Source organism: Psittacula echo (genome assembly GCF_963264785.1).
Source record: "Psittacula echo genome assembly, chromosome: 5".
Taxonomy (NCBI): domain Eukaryota; kingdom Metazoa; phylum Chordata; class Aves; order Psittaciformes; family Psittacidae; genus Psittacula; species Psittacula echo.
In genome coordinates this window covers 66,331,971-66,350,271 of record NC_137739.1, presented here as the reverse complement: position 1 = coordinate 66,350,271, position 18,301 = coordinate 66,331,971, and the positions used below count along the sequence as shown (strand labels likewise).

Here is an 18,301-nt window from a genome sequence, read left to right as displayed (position 1 = left end):
TGGCCTGCCTTCCACAGCTGCATGAACATTTCCTAGCGGTTTTGCTGACTGATAGCTGGGATGTTTTAATTAGTTCAACATGCTGCTTTAGCAATTACAGTTTACAAGGGTTAAAAGCATTTAACAGTATTTTAAGATTAGTCACTCATAAATTGCTAAACTCTGCCCAGAAAAATTTGGACTTGGAAGGGAATTCAGTATCTCTATAGTCTAGTCTGACCTTCTACTCAGATTCAGAGCCAGCTGGGTCAGCCTGGATAAAGCTTCAGCCACTTGGTCTGTAATTGCTGCAAAACTACCTTCAACTAATGATGTAGCTTTGAACAACATATTGCTTTGCAACCATGCCTTGAGGTTACTCAGCAGCAGCTGTTTTGTTCCAGTCTGCATAAGACACCTTTGCTTCAGTAGTCTTTTTCCTGTACTACCTACACATTCACTACATGCAAGAATAAATTGGTCTCAAAAGAACTGAACTGCTACCAAAGCAACTGCACAGAGAAAAGTCCAGTTATGACCTTCCGTATCTTTGTAAATAGATTATTCACATAAATAGCTCACGCTTACACTTTACCTGATTTCCTCAGCAGAAAAATTAACAATGGTTGGAATGAAGTTCTCTCTCATGATGATGGAACGTATTTGTTTCCAATCAGTTGTACTTTCACCTAGTAGCAGGCAGATGGACTCCAGTGCTAACTTAACAGCTGCAGGTGGATTAGCCATAGAACGGACCTCTACCAGGTGCTGTTTCTTTATTGACTTCACAGCTAACCAGTGCCAGAAAGACAATGAACATTGATTAGGAAGAAAATGAACAGTTAGCTAAATCCACTGAAGTACCTTGGATTTGTAAAAGCACTTCAATATTCTCAAAGGGAAGTTGAGATTATTAGAGAAGCAGATACTAGCGGATAACATTCAAACTACTGTACCACAAGATAAACTTCCGTGAATGTCAACTTCCAACTGGCCACAGTAAGTGAATCATTTTTAGGCAACTTATTCTGCTGCCTAAAAATGACTCACTTAAATAGTGATTCCTCTATCCAGTTTAACAAATGGACATCTTGATTGTATGCTGCCTGTGCAGCAATGAGGCATCAATGGCCTTTCTGATTATGAGCTTTTTAATGAATACACAAGACTGAATAACTAACTAGTGCTGGTCTGCTAGAAAGAAAGCCACAGGCCATAAAAGGAGCATCAGGTATCAGACCAGTAACTACAAACAGCTCAAAGACTAGGAATTTTTTCACCACTCTTCAGCTACATGCTGAACAGAGCCTACACTTCTGTTAGACAGGACCAACTCAGACCACAACAAAACACATTTCCATGGACTGCAGTTTCAGATTCAAGCCCACAGGGTGATCTCAGTTGATAACATACCGTTCTGAGCTTCAATGACAGCGGGCTCCACCTTGTCAAGATCTTCTTTCACACTCATCTGCTTGTCTGCAATGACCTCCTGCTGCTTGTGCAGCTGTTCCTGAATCTCCTGGCTCATGACCTAGAAGGAAATTACTGCTTTTTAGAAGTTGAAATTCTTCCAGTACTTGCTCTGCAGGCTCTGTTTTGTAAATAAAAATATTTACAAATGCACAGATAAAAACACAAGTATTTTTACCTTTTTCTTCTCAGCTTCCTGCTGATCTTTCACCATCTTTTTCAACTTGTCATTGGCTGCTGCATTTTTCACTTCCAGTTCCTGACTCTTTATTCTTAGGTCACGCCGCAGTTCTTCCACCTGAGATAGGTTGTAAGATGGGAGACAAAACCCATTTAAGCACAGAGATCTATTTAATCACTCCAGCCTTACAGACGGCAAAGTTTTAAAGATACGTACCTGATCAACTGTTTCCTTGATTTTTCTAAGACCAACATTTAAGTGCATTTGCTGTTCCTCCAATTCACTTCGTTTCTCGTTGAACAAGTTGGCATAATGGTTGATGAAATCTAAATAGTGGCGTGGTGTGATTGCCATGGTTCTGCCTCCCCGTTTTGCCAAACGAGCATTAGCCTTTAGGCAAGAAAAGGTTGTTGATTATGCATTGTTTTTAAATCTATTTGGATACCGAAGATCGTACTTTTTAGGAAACTGGTACATGATGCTGTTGCCTAAAGATCAATAGAAGTTAAGCAGTGTTAATAGCATACCTGATGAAGAGTCTGATGAACAAACACACAACTATTAACAATAGCTTCCCTGTGCGTTGGTGGTTGGGGTAGCTTATCGTATACAACTGGCATGTAATCAGGCACAATATAATTTGGTTTCTCAAGATCCATTTTGCTTGTGAACTCTTTGCCCACTTGGTACAGTGCCTCAGTTGACCAGTCTCCAAACCAGTTCAAGACACACCTGAAATACAAAGCATCTGTGAAGACTTTCCCCTTAAGTACTGTTTTAATAGTACTTGTAATACATGCTGGAATATACAGCAATTACCTGTTGAAGAGCGCAGGAGAAGTAGCTGCCCTGTCCTTCAGGCCCTCTGAAGATGGATTCATAGTGAACACAACATGGAGATTGCGAATAACTTGGCTGGTGAACCATTTGTAGAGTTCTTCATGTGAATCTAACATTAAACCTTCTTTCTGTGCTCCTTCTTTACACTGAGTCATAAGGGTGGCATATTCATCTCCTTCAAAGAGACCAGGAACCTAATTCAAAAGATAGGTCTGTTGTAGCTTATAGTTGTAAAAAGGCGCTTTAAGTATTTACTTAAAAATCTTCTTACCTCTCCATTGGCTAGGAGAGTGTTCATTCTCTCCAGGAATCCAGAATCCAAAACATTTGATTCATCCATTATGAAAGCTATTTTTTCATTTTTGCAGCCCGAACGTCTCAATACTGTCCTAAGGTCTTCATCAAAATCTTCACCTGTATATTTCCTGTGAACCTAGTAAGATTTAACAATGGTTATTAATATTTTGCTGTAGATTTTAATGCATTTTTTTAGGGGTCAGTATTTATGAAGTGCGAGCTTTAACTAACAGGGTGTTTTAGTTAAATTAGCATGCCAACCTTAATTTGGTAGACACTCAAACCATTCATCCAGGCAACAAATCTCGAAAGGGTTGTTTTTCCTGCTCCACTGACTCCAATAAGGAGCAAGTGGCCCTGTGGCTGACGGAAAATTCTGAAAAAGAACATAACGAAGTATGTTTGGCAAGTGTTATCAACTTACTGATCCTTTTCCTTGAACAGATAAACTTCCAAGTTAGTACCAAAACTGACACACCTTTCCAGATAGGATCCTGCTATCTGGAAGCCAGCAGTATATTGTCTATGGACAACAACAGGATCATGCTTCATGCTCAGAGTAGCCTGACTACAGAGGAAGTAAGAATGGAGCATAATCCTTTTGTTTTAGAAAAAGTCTCTAAATACCATTTACACAATCAGCAACTGAAGTCTCAACTTACCGGTCAATTCTTAACACATGATCCAAAACTTCATTGAACAGAACAAGTGGTACATCAAGTTCTTCTTCATAGAAGACCTTAAGCCTAGCTTTCACATAGTCTCTTAATTCTTCTTGATCCACTGGAATATAATCCTGAAAGAATCAGCCAATACAGTATGGAATTTAAGATTACATAGAGATCAATTTATGAGTAGATGAAAGCAGAACTATTCAAATACTTACTTAAGTAACAATGCTTTACAAAAGCTGTACTCATTTAACTTGCTTAGGAACATGCCAACAGCCTAAACTGCCACAGATAACAGCACGGGGTTTGAATATTCTATCTGCTGAACCTATCGTAGCTTGAATCTGTGCTGCCAGTCACCAAAGAGACTTGAGAAGTAGCATGACAGACTTATTCCCCTCCATTACTTCCTCAGTTTATTTTCAAGAGCCTTTCCTAGCCCCTTGTTATTGGCAACAGGCTAGATGAACTTTTTTCTTGACCCTGGAAGATTTCTACAGATTGCAGAGTCGTATGAGTTCAGATAGCAAGAAACAGTCCACCATAAAGAGTGTAACATCAGCATTATCCAAAGGTCACTGCCTTATCCAAGAGATTCCATAAGCAGTAACTGTCATCAACTTTCTATAAGTGTTTTACTGCTCTTGAGAAATACTAATTCTGCTTGTATGTACTGTGGTAGATCTTACAATAGCACTTCAGATAATCATAGTAACAGCTTCTTGGAGATTAGCTTAACAAAACGAAGGGCACCGATTATCATGGTAATATACATGCAGATAGCTTGTAAGAGCTGCACCACTCAGTTGCTCCCAAACTATTTTATTTATTTTTTTTTAATTTTTACTTACCTTTGACAGCCAGTTGCTGTATAAGATAGGTCTGCTCATAGCTTTTTCTTTGTCAATATTGGGGAAGTGTTTCAGAGCAACCATATCAATGTTTTCATCAGTCCAGCGCCTCTCTTCATCTTCTACGAGTCTGAATAAAGAAACAAGTCAGTGACTACAAATCGTCTGTAATAGGAGGATATAATCGCATCACAGAGCAGTGCTATGACTGAAGTATGTTTCTGCTTTCCACAGATACTACTCCTTAGAGTGTAAAGTTAAGAGTGAAGGGAAATACTCTCTATTGGATTAATGCTATTTAACATGAAGCACACTTCAGTTTGGCTTTCTAATGCAAGTCGGCAAGGAGTAGGGAAAGCTAATTTTGAATTTTTTCTTTTTCTGCTTCCCCATCTCATGTTTATTTTACCTGTCCTGGAAGAGACGTAAGGCTTCATGGGCCCAAATCCTGATCAGGCCTTCAACTGGTAAGGTTTCCAGTGGTCTTAATGCTTCAAATATGCCTCTCACCCATCGAGTCATTTCACGAGGTGAATAGATGTAGTGTGGCTGTGTGTCTTGAGTGAATCTCTCCTAAAAATTTAAACTTCATTGGTTAGTTCATCTTAAATTCGCATTGTATTTTTTACAGGCCTTGGCACTGCAAGATATTATTTTGTTAGCATCATCCAGTAGCTTTCACCAGAACTCTGTTAGTCAAGTTCCTGTACACGTATTATCCATATGAAAGGCAAACAATGCACGTTAAATGAAGGAAGATTTCTAATACTAGAGGATTGGGGTTGTATTTAACAACTTACCTGAGACATTGTGTAGAATTCTACCATAGCAGCAGTAAGAGGTTCTGCGTATGTGCGAAGTGATGGGATCAGCCTTAGCATTGCACGATTAAATGTTCCATATATCTGAGTGAGTGAAGCTGGTCCAGGATAGTCCACATAAACCACAGGAACATGTCGTAAAAATCTGAAGATTAGCAGATTACATGGTCCAGAAAGTCAAATTACAGCTTGTATTATTTTCATTATGTTTTGCCAAAACTAAATTAACATCTTGATCCAAAATTATTAGCAGTAAAAGCAGCTGGTCTGATTGTTCCTTGGTGATTCTGACCACAAAGCATTCTGAAGTATCCATAGTACTTCAGACAGATCATTCAAGGTGTGTAGCAGTGAATCCACTGGCTGGCTGTCATAATGAACCAACTAGCAGTTAGTTCACAAGTAAGGAACAATTTTGGCACAGCTGGCATTAAACAACTGTATTAAGAACAGATTACGTAGTCAATGCTTCAATTTTGACCCCTATTCTGTTGTTATATGGAGTTTACTAGACACACTACCTGTGTGAGAGAGGTTTTCTTCCAGGATCTGTGGGTGGATTACATGCACCAACAAACTGAATTCTCTCTAGTTTCACCCACGTCTGGTCTGATGTACGATAGAATCCTCCATGTTCCACCATCTGACAAAAAAACAGAAGTAAAATAAGATCAGTGGAATGCTGTATTTCCTTGAAAATAACTCCTGTGGTACAGCTGATTACAAAGAAAAACAAACCTGTCTAATGAAGGATATGACTCTTTGTGTGCCGTACTTATCCATATCTGGCAAGTTGATTTCATCACAGAATAGCACCAGCCACTTTCCTAACTGCACAGGAGCCAACACCACTCCATTAGGTGTACGCCTGTACTCACAGTAGTGATCGAAAGTTTTCAAGAGCAGTTCTGGAGTTGTAGCACTAGAAAAGTTGAGTCCAACCACCTTAAAAACAGAATATTGAAAAGAAATAGTTAGAATACACTAAGGCTTGAAAAAGAGTGTATCAAGAGCCCTGAAAACAGAAATACTTGGCTATCTGTGGTGGAAGTACATATACTATCTATTTCGGATAAGTCTGTATTATGACTGTATACTGTTGGCTTCTCACTGTATGTTCTCCATTTACCATGCAGCAACATCTCCTGCCCAAACTTGTACTTAGAATATTATAGCTTCATGTAACTGAGGTTACATGAATTGCTGAGGTGAGTAGCTCAAGAGAGGACACCTTCAACACCGGAGCGAGGAGGAGATCAGTGTCCAGGAGCCTCAACTCAAGAGGGGCAAGAGCCACGAAGGGAGCCTCAAGTCCTTGACAGGACTTGCCCAGGAGCCGGCAGCTCAACTGACATGAGCAGCTGACTCACAGGGGGCGGAGCCAGGAGGAGCGGCACCAGCCCTGACTGGTTAAAAACCTGCCCCTGGGAGCGTGAGTGAACAGGAGCCCTGTGAAAAGGGTGGGCAAACAGGACGGGTCAAGGCAGTTTGTGTGGCAGCTCGCGCAGGCAGGTGAGCAGGATGGTGAGTACTCATCGTACGATAAGTGGGCTGATGAAGAAACTCACTCGCACCAGAAACAACCAGATGATGCACTAATAAAGGAGACCTCTGTTGGTGCTGCGAGGAAAAAGCAGCGGGTCGTAGTAGTAAGGGACTTGAATTTGAAAGGGGCAGAAGCACTCATCTGTCGGCCTGACCCAGTCTCAAGGGAGGTGTGTTGCCGACCAGGGGCATGGATAAGGGATGTTGCAGAGAGGCTGCCTGCTCTAGTAAGTCCAACAGACTATTACCCACTTTTAGTGATCCATGTGGGTGCTAGTGATATAGGTAGCAGTAGCCCGGAGAACATAAAGAAGGACTACAGAGCCCTGGGAGAGGTGGTTAGGGGCTCTGGAGCTCAGATTGTCTTTTCATCAATTCTCCAGGATAAAGGGGAGGACCTTAAAAAGCTAGGAGGATTGGCCAGATTAATAAATGGTTAAAGAGGTGGTGTCATAGTCAGGGGTTTGGGTGTCTTGAACACAGGACCCAAGTTTGTAGGCCAGGTCTACTGGGGGCTGGTGGAGCTGGTCTGATAAAAAACTGGAAGAGTGGTTTTGGTAGGAGGTTTGCCAGACTGGTCAAGGTTGCTTTAAACTAGACGAGTTGGGGGAGGAGGGCATCATTCCATCCCAACACACCCAGTCAGCTGCCAGCACCTATAATAAATGCTTGGAGGAATGCAGAGATACTCCAGCTGCTCCAGCCAATGAACCGGCTTCATCTGGAGCTCAGCTCAGATGCCTCTATACAAACCCCCATAGCATGGGGAACAAACAAGAGGAATTAGAGATGTCTGCACGACTACGGGAGTATGATATAGTAGGCATCACAGAAACATGGTGGGATGGCTCCTATGACTGGAGTGTTGGAATGGAAGGTTACAGGCTCTTTAGAAAAGACAGGCCTGGCAGACAGGGAGGGGGAGTTGCTATTTATGTTAGGGATAGGCTAGAGAGTATGGAACTCTGTCTGGGAACAGGTGAGCAGTCGACAGAGAGTTTGTGGGTCAGGGTTAAAGGGAGAACAATGATGGGAGACATTACTGTGGGGATCTGTTACAAACGGCCTGGTCAAGAGGAATCTGCGGATGAAGCACTCCATAGACATATAGGAACAGCCTCACGCTCACAGGCCCTTGCTCTCATGGGAGACTTCAACCACCCTGACATCTGTTGGAGGGATGGTACAGCCCAGCACAAGCAATCCAGGAGGTTCCTCAATTGTGTAGAAGACAACTTCCTTCTGCAAGTAATAGAATAGAGGAGCCGACAAGGAGAGGTGCCATGCTTGACCTCGTGCTCACCAACAAGGAAGGGCTGGTTGGAAATGTGACGCTCCAGGGCAGCCTTGGTTGTAGCGATCATGAGATGGTCAAGTTCAAGATCCTCAGGACAGTGAGGAGAGCATGCAGCAAGCTCACTGCCCTGGACTTCAAGAGAGCAGACTTTGGCCTCTTCAGGAACCTGCTTAGTAAGGTTCCATGGGATACAGCCCTAGAGGGCAGGGGGACCGAAGACTCTTGGCTGATATTCAAGGATCACCTGCTACAAGCTCAGGAGTATTGCATCCCAACTAGAAGGAAGTGCAGCAGGAGGGCCAGGAGACCTCCTTGGATGGATAAGGAGCTGCTGAGGAAAATTCAAAGGAAAAAAGGGGCTTATAAAAGTGGAAACAAGGACAGGAGTTCTGGGAAGAATACATGGATGTTGTCTGTGAAGCTAGGGACCAGGTTAGGAAAGCTAAGGCCCAGGTAGAATTAAACTTGGCTAGGGATGTGACAGATAACAGGAAGGGATTCTATAGGTTCATTGCAAATAAAAGACAGACTAGGGACAACGTGGGCTCTCTCCAGAAGCTATCAGGAAAACTGGCTACCCTGGATTTGGAGAAGGCTGAGGTTCTTCTTTGCCTCAGTCTTCACTGGCAAATGTTCTGACCACACCACCCAAGTCTTGAAAGGCAGACGCAGGGACTGTGAGAATGAAGACCTTGGGCCCACTATAGGAGAGGATTTGGTTCGAGACCATCTTAAAAACCTGAACGTGCCCAAGTCCATGGGACCTGATGAAATCCATCCGTGGGTCCTGAGGGAGCTGGCAAATGAAGTTGTTAAGCCACTGGCCATCATATTTGAAAAATCATGGCAGTCAGGTGAAGTTCCCAACAACTGGAAAAGGAGAAATATAACCCCCATTTTCAAGAAGGGGAAAATGGATGCTCCGGGGAATTACAGACCAGTCAGTCTCACCTCTGTGACTGGCAAAATTTTGGAGCAGATTCTCCTGGAAGGCATGCTAAGGCACATGAAAAACAAGGAGGTGGTTGGTGACAGCCAGCATGGCTTCACTAAGGGGAAATCCTGCCTGACCAATTTGGTGGCCTTCTATGATGGGGCTATGGAACTGAAGGACAGCTGTAGAGCAGTTGACGTCATCTACCTGAACTTGTGCAAACCATTTGACACTGTTTCACACGACATCCTTGTCACTTAATCGGAGAGACATCGATTTGACAGGTGGAGCACTCGGTGGATAAAGAACTGGCTGGATGGCCGCACGCAAAGAGTTGTGGTCAATGGCTCAATGTCCAGCTGGAGACCAGCAATGAGTGGTGTCCCTCAGAGATTGGTGCTGGGACCAGTCTTGTTCAACACCTTTGTCAGTGACATGGAGAGTGGAATTGAGTGCGCCCTCAGCAAGTCTGCTGATGACACCAAGCTGTGTGGTTCGGTTGATACTCCAGAGAGAAGGGATGCCATCCAGAGGGACCTTGACACGCTTGTAAGGTGGGCTGATGCCAACCTTATGAAGGTTAACCATGCCAAGTGCAAGGTCCTACACCTGGGTTGGAGCAATCCCAGGCACAGCTACAGGCTGGGCAGAGAAGAGATTCAGAGCAGCCCTGCGGAGAAGGACTTGGGGGTGTTGGTTGATGAGAAAATGAACATGAGCCGGCTTCAGTGTGCGCTCGCAGCCCAGAAAGCCAACCGTATCCTGGGCTGCATCAAAAGGAGTGTGACCAGCAGGTCCAAGGAGGTGATCCTGCCCCTCTACTCTGCTCTCGTGAGACCTCACCTGGAATATTGTGTGCAGTTCTGGTGTCCTCAACATAAAAAGGAGATGGAACTGTTGGAACAAATCCAGAGGAGGGCCACGAGGATGATCAGGGGACTGGAGCACCTCCCGTATGAAGAGAGGCTGAGAAAGTTGGGGCTGTTCAGCCTGGAGAAGAGAAGGCTGCGTGGAGACCTCAGAGCAGCCTTCCAGTATCTGAAGGGAGCCTACAAGGATGCTGGGGAGGGACTCTTCATCAGGGACTGTAGTGACAGGACAAGGGGTAACGGGTTCAAACTTAAACAGGGGAAGTTTAGGTTGGATATAAGGAAGAAGTTCTTTACTGGGAGGGTGGTGAGGCAGTGGAATGGGTTGCCCAGAAAAGTTGTGAATCCTCCATCCCTGGCAAATGTTCAGGGCCAAGTTGGACAGAGCCTTGGGTGGCATGGGTTTGTGGGAGGTGTCCCTGCTCATGGCAGGGGGGTTGGAACTAGATGATCTGAAGGTCCTTTCCAACCCTAACTGTTCTATGATTCTAAATACACTGAAGGATGAGAGCTATTCTTAAACATTACCACAGGTTTTTAAATACTAAATGAAGGAATGCTCCTGTATTATTGAAGTAGCAAAGGAAGTAGTTTTTAGGTTAAAGATCTTGAGACATAAATTTAGATTCTTCTCAATAGAATTTTTGGTTTTTGCTACGTATACACGTGACTGACTGAGGTGGAGGTATCACTGAATTCTGGTTAGCAAATTGTTTTCCTGCTAAATCAAGACTGCTTTAATCTTTAAGGAGATTAGAGACTTGCTACTACTCTGTAATTCACATGTATTCATACACACTCATACCTCCATGTCAGGCAGAGCTCTCAGAGCACTGAAGAGAGTCATGGTCTTTCCAGAACCTGGTGGGCCACACAGGACCAGAGGTTTGTGTTCTGCGAGCCAAGTATACAGCAATGCTTCATGACGAACTGTGTCTAGGGTTGGTACTACAACATCAGGAGCTGCGACTTTGTGTGTTTCAACTTCAATTTGAGGAACCTTGGATTGCCATGGCACCCATTCACCTGTAATGGACACCTAGCAGCACAAAAACATGATCAGACAATTTACAACAGGAATATAGCTCAATCTTAAGTTAAAATACGTTTTTTTTTTTTAAACCACAGAATAGTTTGTGGCATGAAATTTGACGTGTTTATTTAAACAGGCAGCTTCATAGCTGAACTGTGAGACTGTAAAATTTAAGATAGTCTAGTGTTTTGTTTTCCAGTTTCATTGCCAAAATCTGAAGCAAGCTCCGAAGAACACGAAAGAGCAACACTTTTATCTTAAGAAAGGTTTACCTCATAGTCAATTATAGGTATGTTGGGTGCAGTTGGCAGTGGCACAGTGGTGATTCTCCTTATGTATTCTCCCAGTTCTGTTCTCATTTTCAAACGACTGTCTCCAGAAAGAGACCACAGTATTGCATAGACCAGGTACCTCTGTAAAGAAGCAGTAGAAGCAGCTATTGGTTTAACGGCAATGGAACAAACCCTAACAAACAATCAATAAAATCCAACTGCTATAGTAACGCATCAAACCCAGCAGTCACTTAGCAGCATATTAAATTTACCTGAATGTAGCGCTCTAGTTGATCTATCTGCATTGGAAAGTCTGGATGATTGGCATTGTACTGGGCTACGTTGCGGCAAGCTTGATGCAACATGGAGAACAGAGAACCAAGACAGCGCAAGCGGGTAAGATCCATAATATGCTCCAACTTGAAAGCATGCTCAAGTGCTTTAGTTACCAGGCCATTAGATGTGAAATATGGCTGCATTATTGTGGCAGCATCTCTCTGAATCTGTTGGGGGAGACAAACACTGCTCAAAGCACTTGCTTCTCATTTGATTACTAGGCAGCAGGAGATAATTTTGTTTAAGGTTTGAAATACTTCGTATTTTAATATTCTTTAAAAAGAATTAAAAAGGATGATCAGGGGAGCGAAGCACCTCCCACATGAAGATAGGCTGAGAAAGTTGGGGCTGTTCAGCCTGGAGAAGAGAAGGCTGCGTGGAGACCTCAGAGCAGCCTTCCAGTATGTGAAGGGAGCCTACAAGGATGCTGGGGATGGACTATTCATCAGGGACTGTAGTGACAAGACAAGGGGTAACAGGTTAAAACTTAAACAGAGGAAGTTTAGATTGGATATAAGGAAGAAATTCTTTACTGTTAGGGTGGTGAGGCAGTGGAATGGGTTGCCCAGGGAGGTTGTGAATGCTCCATCCTTGGCGGTGTTCAAGGCTAGGCTTGATGAGGCCTTGGGTGGCATGGGTTTGTGGGAGGTGTCCCTGCCCATGGCAGGGGGCTGGAACTAGATGATCTTAAGGTCCTTTCCAACCCTAACTATTCTATGATTCTAAGAAAAAAAGTATGTTAGAGAGGAAGTCAGCTTTTGTATGATGTGCTGTCATAAATTCCAAGTACACCGTACTTCTACTTGTAATACAGGCATTCTTACTACCTTATCCCAAAATGTAATTAATTTATACCTGCAACATTGGGGATGCTGCTTCTTCTCCTTCATCTTCTTTGCCCTTTCGCCTTCGCTGAGCTTCCTCCTCACCTTCATCCAGAGGAATGCTTCTTAGTCTGGCCAGGAAGTTATTGAATATCATATCTGTACTGAGAACATCCTCACTGAACCAGACCATGCCACACCTTGACACAGTAGCCAAAGTGGCATATTTCAGATCCTGTACTTCAAACATGATACGCACCTGAAGAGCAGAGATTCAGAAGAACAGTTTGAAGTAAAACTAAACAACCAAAAAAGCAAAACAAACCCAAACCTCTCTCCCTCCGCCCAGAGACCTTTTAAATAAGTTGATTTGTGTTTAGCCTCTGAATAATCAATGGCAGCATTAAAATATCCTAAAGTAAGTTCATCATTATTGACTGTTACATTAGTCTTTTATATAACCCACAGAGTTTGTCTTACAATGTCAGAGTGACTATAATGTGAAATGTTTGTTTCCACAAAAGATCCTAACTCTGGCAAACTACTACCTGAGTTCAGTACTACTCTGGCTTGTAATGAGAAAGAGGGAGAGCGCTAGTACGGATTAAGGTAAAAGCAACAAGTTTATAGGACAGCACATGAGCATTATGTAAAAAAAGTAACATTACATTTGGTGGAAGGCTGAGACGTTCTCCATTTGGCAGAGTCAGTAGCTTGTTGTCATCCAAAACAGAGTTCAAGTTCTCAACCCATTCAGGGTCTACATCACCGTCAAAGATGATCCACTGACGTTTTTGTAGTTCACCTCTCACATTGTCTATGATTCTATATTAAAGGAAATAGTTATTGCAGTAGAGAACAAAGAATAAGGCCAGCTTGTTCATGGCACAAATGTACCAGCCATTTTTCATTTGTGCTATTAAAGACTCACTTTCTCAGGACATGTGTAAACAAGCCATCTGTCCATTCTCTGGTGTTCGGATCCAAAGTACCATACAGGTGATCTTTGCTGATTGCTTTTGGATCTATAATATGAGCAACACCTTCCACACCCTCTAGCCGTTCAAGGGCTTTCAGAAGTACTCTCCAAGCCATGCTCTTTCCACTTCCAGAGGGACCAACCATCATCAATCCATGATTTATCTGTGTAATCTGATACAGCTGAAGAACCTGTGACACAAGAAATGATGCAGCAATTAAGTCTTAACTTCAGTAATCAATCAAAGCTTCAATGTGTTGCTCACTTCAGACAATAGAAAGAAAAAAGCTTTCCAACATTCATAATAAAACAGGAAGTTTGGTCTTATACATGAACTTTCAATTCCACATTTTCAGTTTCAAGTTTTACCTTTTCAACCCACATGCCACCAACTTCCTCTCCATCACCATAGGTAAGGTACATTTCCTGACACACTTTCTTAAGCTCCTCTCGCAAGGCTGTCATCTCTCCACGATGATACTGTACTCCAGGGAACACATCAGAGAGGAGACTGAACAGCAATGGAATGTCTTCTGCAACCAATTTTGGTACCATAGTTTCACATACACTTTGGATCAGGATCTGCAGAGAAAGTCATGTTTAGGTTAAGATTTCTGTTAAGTTGGCTTTTACCTAATGTGTTTGACAAGGAATATTTCAAGTAAACGCTTCACTGATGAAGCACTAGACCAAGGTGGTCTTAGTAAAAACAGCCATTGATGGGGTTTCAACTTTGAAACTACACAATGAATTCCTATTGATTTTCAGTTTATACAACTGTAGATTCTCATGCCTCTCCCTTCGCTATGCTTCTCGTATTAGCTAAGGAACTGAGCATCAGTAAGCATTATGAACAAGACTATGATTCAGGGACTCCTAAGACACATTTAACTAGGTGCTTCTAAGTTACCACATTACCACTTTCTGTAACTAACATTACTCCGCTTGCATGGCTTAACACTAAATAGTAAACGCTGTAAAGTTACTTCTTTGTTTAGCGTGCGTCCAGTACTTTATCACACACATTACCTCTTGTTCTGGTAAGTTCTCAGCAATTTCTCCTTCGTCAACAACTTCACCACGCTCTTCTTTCTCCCGCTTTATCCTTTGAATCCTCTCTCTTTTCACATTACCTGCACTAACCAGCACACTTTTCAATGCTCTCAAGCCAAAATCATAGTGACTTTGGGAGGACAGCTGTTCATCACAAAGCCTAAGAAGCAAAATATGGTTTGATTCTGAATAGAGACAAACACAAGAATCAGTAAACGTCACTGCTTTCTTGAAATGACACTGCTGCACAATGTGCTTAGTGAGATACAAAGAACATTATAGCTTTGAACAATAACTCTACTTTCACTGACTGGAGCCAAACTTGTTACTTACTTGAAGAATGGTACTATCTTGTTGGCAAGCACTTCAGCTGTACGGAAACCCTGGGAGTACAGCATGACCTGGGCAATCAACTGGCGGTCTGGTTTTGTCATTGCCAAGCTACGGAACAACTTCTTCAAATTGTCAGGCAGATTTGATCTGCCTGCATATCCAGGATTCATGGTGATGAAGATAGCCATGTCAGGGCTCACTTTGACTTGTTTGTTAAGCAGCTCGCAAGTAATCGGTGTTGCAGCTGAAAAGACAGCGCATTTAGTTACACCTGAGTTGGCAATCAATCACCCTGAAAACAGAAATCATACTTCATTCTATTTCATTTTCCTACAGTAATGGACAGTAGGTCCACTAGTACTGCAACTGAAATACAGATTTCTACCAGCTGAAAGCTGACTTCAAGTTTTTAAGTTTTGTTTGAAAGTGCCTTTGTACTTGGCAGAAACGTAACTAGGCAACAAAACACCATGAAGGACGTTAGAGATGCTATGTAACAGTATTACAAATGAACAATTACGTACTCTTGTCATAGTTTGGATTGGAATGTTCTCGCAAAGCTTCCTGGATGCACTGAACTTGCTGCGAAACAGCAGAGAGCATACGCTCCTCCAGTCTGTTGAACTCATCAAAGCAGCCCCATGCACCTACTTGGCAAAGTCCCACAAAGATGCGTCCCATTGCCTGCACGTAGAGGGCAAAAGTCACGGAAGTTGCATGATCATTCTTGCTTATGGATAGGCAAAGGCAGCAGAGAAGAGCACGTTATACAATGCATCTATGGCAGGAAGGAGCTGTATTTCTATGTGGGTTACCATCTCTGTAGTGCTGGAGAGTTATTAAATGTGTCTGACTTCCAGATGTTCGCGGCTTCATAGTCACAGAAAATGATCACAGCTTTCTATTAGTATATACTGTACTGCAGTATATTCACAAAACAATCAATATAAATCCACTGCATAATGTTTTGTTTGCTGATATGATTAGTTCCTTTATTGCAAGGAGGATATTAGAACTACAGAACATTTCAGAAGGTGTGGATTTAAGGGCAGAAATGAGTACCTGGGGAAAGGCTCACTGAAGCACGAATAGAGCAACCCATTTCAGCTTGGGACCTCCTGCTTCTCTAAACTGTCAGAGGTAGGAAGGGGACTAGGGGCAAGGAAGGAGTAACACACACTATCTGTGATGTTACTGCTCTCTAAGTATCTTCTCACAGTCATCACTACAGGCCATATGTTGACTAAATGGAACCCTGGTCTGATCAAAATACAACTGTTCAGACAAAAACCCAAACAGAGGGGCAACCTGGCAGAGTACTGTGATTCCTTGACAATGTTTCATATTGTCTTCTATATATACACACCCAACCAAGGTTTTTATTTTGAGACATTTGCTGTGATATAATTTACAGAGGCATTGCATGTGGTTCTCAGCTGGAAGATGTCATTATTTTTGAAATATCTGGGTAAATTTTCTTAGTTTTGAAGAATACCTCACATGCTGAGGTACACTCCACAGTTATGTTGCAAAGGATAATTTGGTAATAGTACAGCTATTTTAGCAGTTCCTAAGTCTCATCTGTTCTCCATTAAACCAGTACTATCTATGCAAACCAAACAGTTTAAGTTACTTTCCTAAAGCCAGTCTTACACCACCACCCTGTACTTCCTCTTTTTTTCCCTCCATGTGCTGCTATTGAACTAAAAAACCAACCAGAACCTCCCCGCCAACAATGTTCTTCTCTACTTCTGCTTTAGGCGTTTTTTGATACAGAGCACCTGTGTGATCCACAGATTCCAGCTCAGTTAGGACTTACAGATTATCATCCTGAAAATAAACACTGTTGGCTGTTTCAGAGTTCTGAAGAAACTTATAGCTTATTAGCAAAGATTACATTTTTTTAATATCAAACAACTTACCTGGAAGTCAAATGTTTCATCACAGTTGAAAACCAACACAAAGCGGCCAAGCTGATGTCCAAGAGCCTTAACAGATTCTGTTTTGCCAGTACCAGCGGGACCTATTTGTAAAGTGGGACAGACATGTCTTAGTATTTAATCATCTGAGGTACTCACTATCAGCATGCTGATTCTGATGGTCCCTGCCAAGAAGGTTCAGTGAAACCTAGACCTGTTACAACTTCTCTCAGAAGACTGTGTTGTTCTTCAAAAATTTAGTTCTAAGTGTGCTGCATGCTTACATTTAAAGCTATATTAGAGATAATAAGTTTATATACCTGTCTCAAATTTTTATTGTACTTCAATACAAACCTACCAAATGGAGATCCTCCAAGTCTTGCCTCCAGGGCTTGAGTCATCGTCAGGTAACAGCGGTCAGTAAGCGGAGTCTGTACTAGCTTATCCTGAACACCAAGGTACTCAAAACCATAGTTGAATTTGGCATTTGCCATCTGAATGGAGAGCTGCTGCAACACGTCTGTCTGCTTTGGGTCAAAGTAGAACCGCATTTGGCTGAGCCACTCAAAGGATTTGGAGTTGTCAACCTTGCTTTTGATCAGTGATCTTGTAACATCTCTCTGGTGCACCAACTCGGTGATCTGGAGAATGAAGTTAACTCCTTAGACCACCGCAATACAATCTATTGCTAACAAATCCAGGAATCCTACAGCTTCTTGGATTACCACTGTAAATTGCCATTGCTTAGAAATCATGACCTACCAACAGTCTCTGCCTTAAAATCTGTTGCTACAAAAACGGAACTAACATCATTGACTGCTCTTGTTAAGGACTTCCATAGCTTTCAGCAAAGCACTCTGGTCCAGTCAGTCTGTTAACCCACCACACTACTGAACTATGTATTTTACTTGCCAGAAACTACAAAGACAAGTACTCCTAAACCCAGGATGATTTTAACTTCTCCCACCCCCACCCAAATTTTTACACATAAAGAAAAGCATGTAATAACTACAATAATAAATGGCTTCATGAGGTACTTCATGTTTGAATGAAGAAATCAGTAACTTTCATATCTGAAAGAGCTAGTTTGAAAATCAATTCAATGATCCTGGTCTGTAATATGCCATCGTACATTAAGCTGACTACAGTGAAAAACTACCACCACCTACAGGATCAGGGATTGATGTAGCTGCTTAAATTGCACAAAACTTTCTCCTAGAGGGAAAATAAATCTTAAGACTAATCAATCTTTTCATTAAACTTTTAAAAATCCTCACTTACAAATCCAGAAGAGGAACGGAAGTTTTTACTTACCAAGTGCTCCAGTTTCCTTCTGCGAAGAGGTGGCTGCTCCATCAGCACGGAGTCTGCCAGGACATTGAGTGTGACCTCAACATTAGCTAACACAGACTGGAGAGGACTGTTGCCTCCAGCTCCACCTGTATTGAGGGCTGACTCAACATTCTCAGACCATGCAATCTGGGCCGATAGGACAACGAGCTGAGCCTGTATAACAAAAATCCTCATCAGACAGTTTTCCTCACTGAAGTAACCAAGCTGCAGTATGCTTAAGTGTTCCATATTGATACCTGGTACTTGTCAATCCAAGAGATGTAGACTGCTGGATCAATTGAAGTTGCTTTCCCAAAGATTTCCACTTCAGTAACAGATTCTGCAAGCAGTTTAGCAAGGGTCACTCTCATTTCTTTTTCAACAAGAGTCAGCCACTCATTGATCTTGGGATGTTCTGTGATAGAGACAGGTGTTTTGAACAGCACCTGCAAGAATTAGGTT

The 18,301-nt window shown here is 42.4% G+C and overlaps 1 protein-coding gene across 3 annotated transcripts in view; it reads right to left on the bottom strand.

The window, feature by feature from the left end:
- Positions 1–18,301, bottom strand: part of DYNC1H1 (dynein cytoplasmic 1 heavy chain 1) — a 52,867-nt gene that overhangs the window by 18,597 nt on the left and 15,969 nt on the right. For 2 of the 3 annotated variants that reach the window (XM_080617793.1, XM_080617794.1), the window contains 28 exons: positions 18,097–18,285; positions 17,822–18,013; positions 16,866–17,148; positions 16,511–16,611; positions 15,113–15,272; positions 14,589–14,832; positions 14,232–14,415; positions 13,572–13,784; positions 13,155–13,393; positions 12,892–13,048; positions 12,255–12,482; positions 11,336–11,566; positions 11,064–11,204; positions 10,564–10,797; positions 5,852–6,058; positions 5,635–5,756; positions 5,093–5,258; positions 4,702–4,865; positions 4,293–4,422; positions 3,433–3,566; positions 3,032–3,146; positions 2,745–2,906; positions 2,453–2,667; positions 2,161–2,365; positions 1,850–2,023; positions 1,631–1,750; positions 1,393–1,513; positions 575–770 (listed from right to left, as the gene is read on the bottom strand). In XM_080617793.1, the coding sequence (XP_080473919.1) occupies positions 575–770; positions 1,393–1,513; positions 1,631–1,750; positions 1,850–2,023; positions 2,161–2,365; positions 2,453–2,667; positions 2,745–2,906; positions 3,032–3,146; positions 3,433–3,566; positions 4,293–4,422; positions 4,702–4,865; positions 5,093–5,258; positions 5,635–5,756; positions 5,852–6,058; positions 10,564–10,797; positions 11,064–11,204; positions 11,336–11,566; positions 12,255–12,482; positions 12,892–13,048; positions 13,155–13,393; positions 13,572–13,784; positions 14,232–14,415; positions 14,589–14,832; positions 15,113–15,272; positions 16,511–16,611; positions 16,866–17,148; positions 17,822–18,013; positions 18,097–18,285 (5,027 nt within the window). The remainder of the gene's footprint in view (positions 1–574; positions 771–1,392; positions 1,514–1,630; positions 1,751–1,849; positions 2,024–2,160; positions 2,366–2,452; positions 2,668–2,744; positions 2,907–3,031; positions 3,147–3,432; positions 3,567–4,292; positions 4,423–4,701; positions 4,866–5,092; positions 5,259–5,634; positions 5,757–5,851; positions 6,059–10,563; positions 10,798–11,063; positions 11,205–11,335; positions 11,567–12,254; positions 12,483–12,891; positions 13,049–13,154; positions 13,394–13,571; positions 13,785–14,231; positions 14,416–14,588; positions 14,833–15,112; positions 15,273–16,510; positions 16,612–16,865; positions 17,149–17,821; positions 18,014–18,096; positions 18,286–18,301) is intronic. The other variant, XM_080617795.1, reaches the window with a different exon arrangement.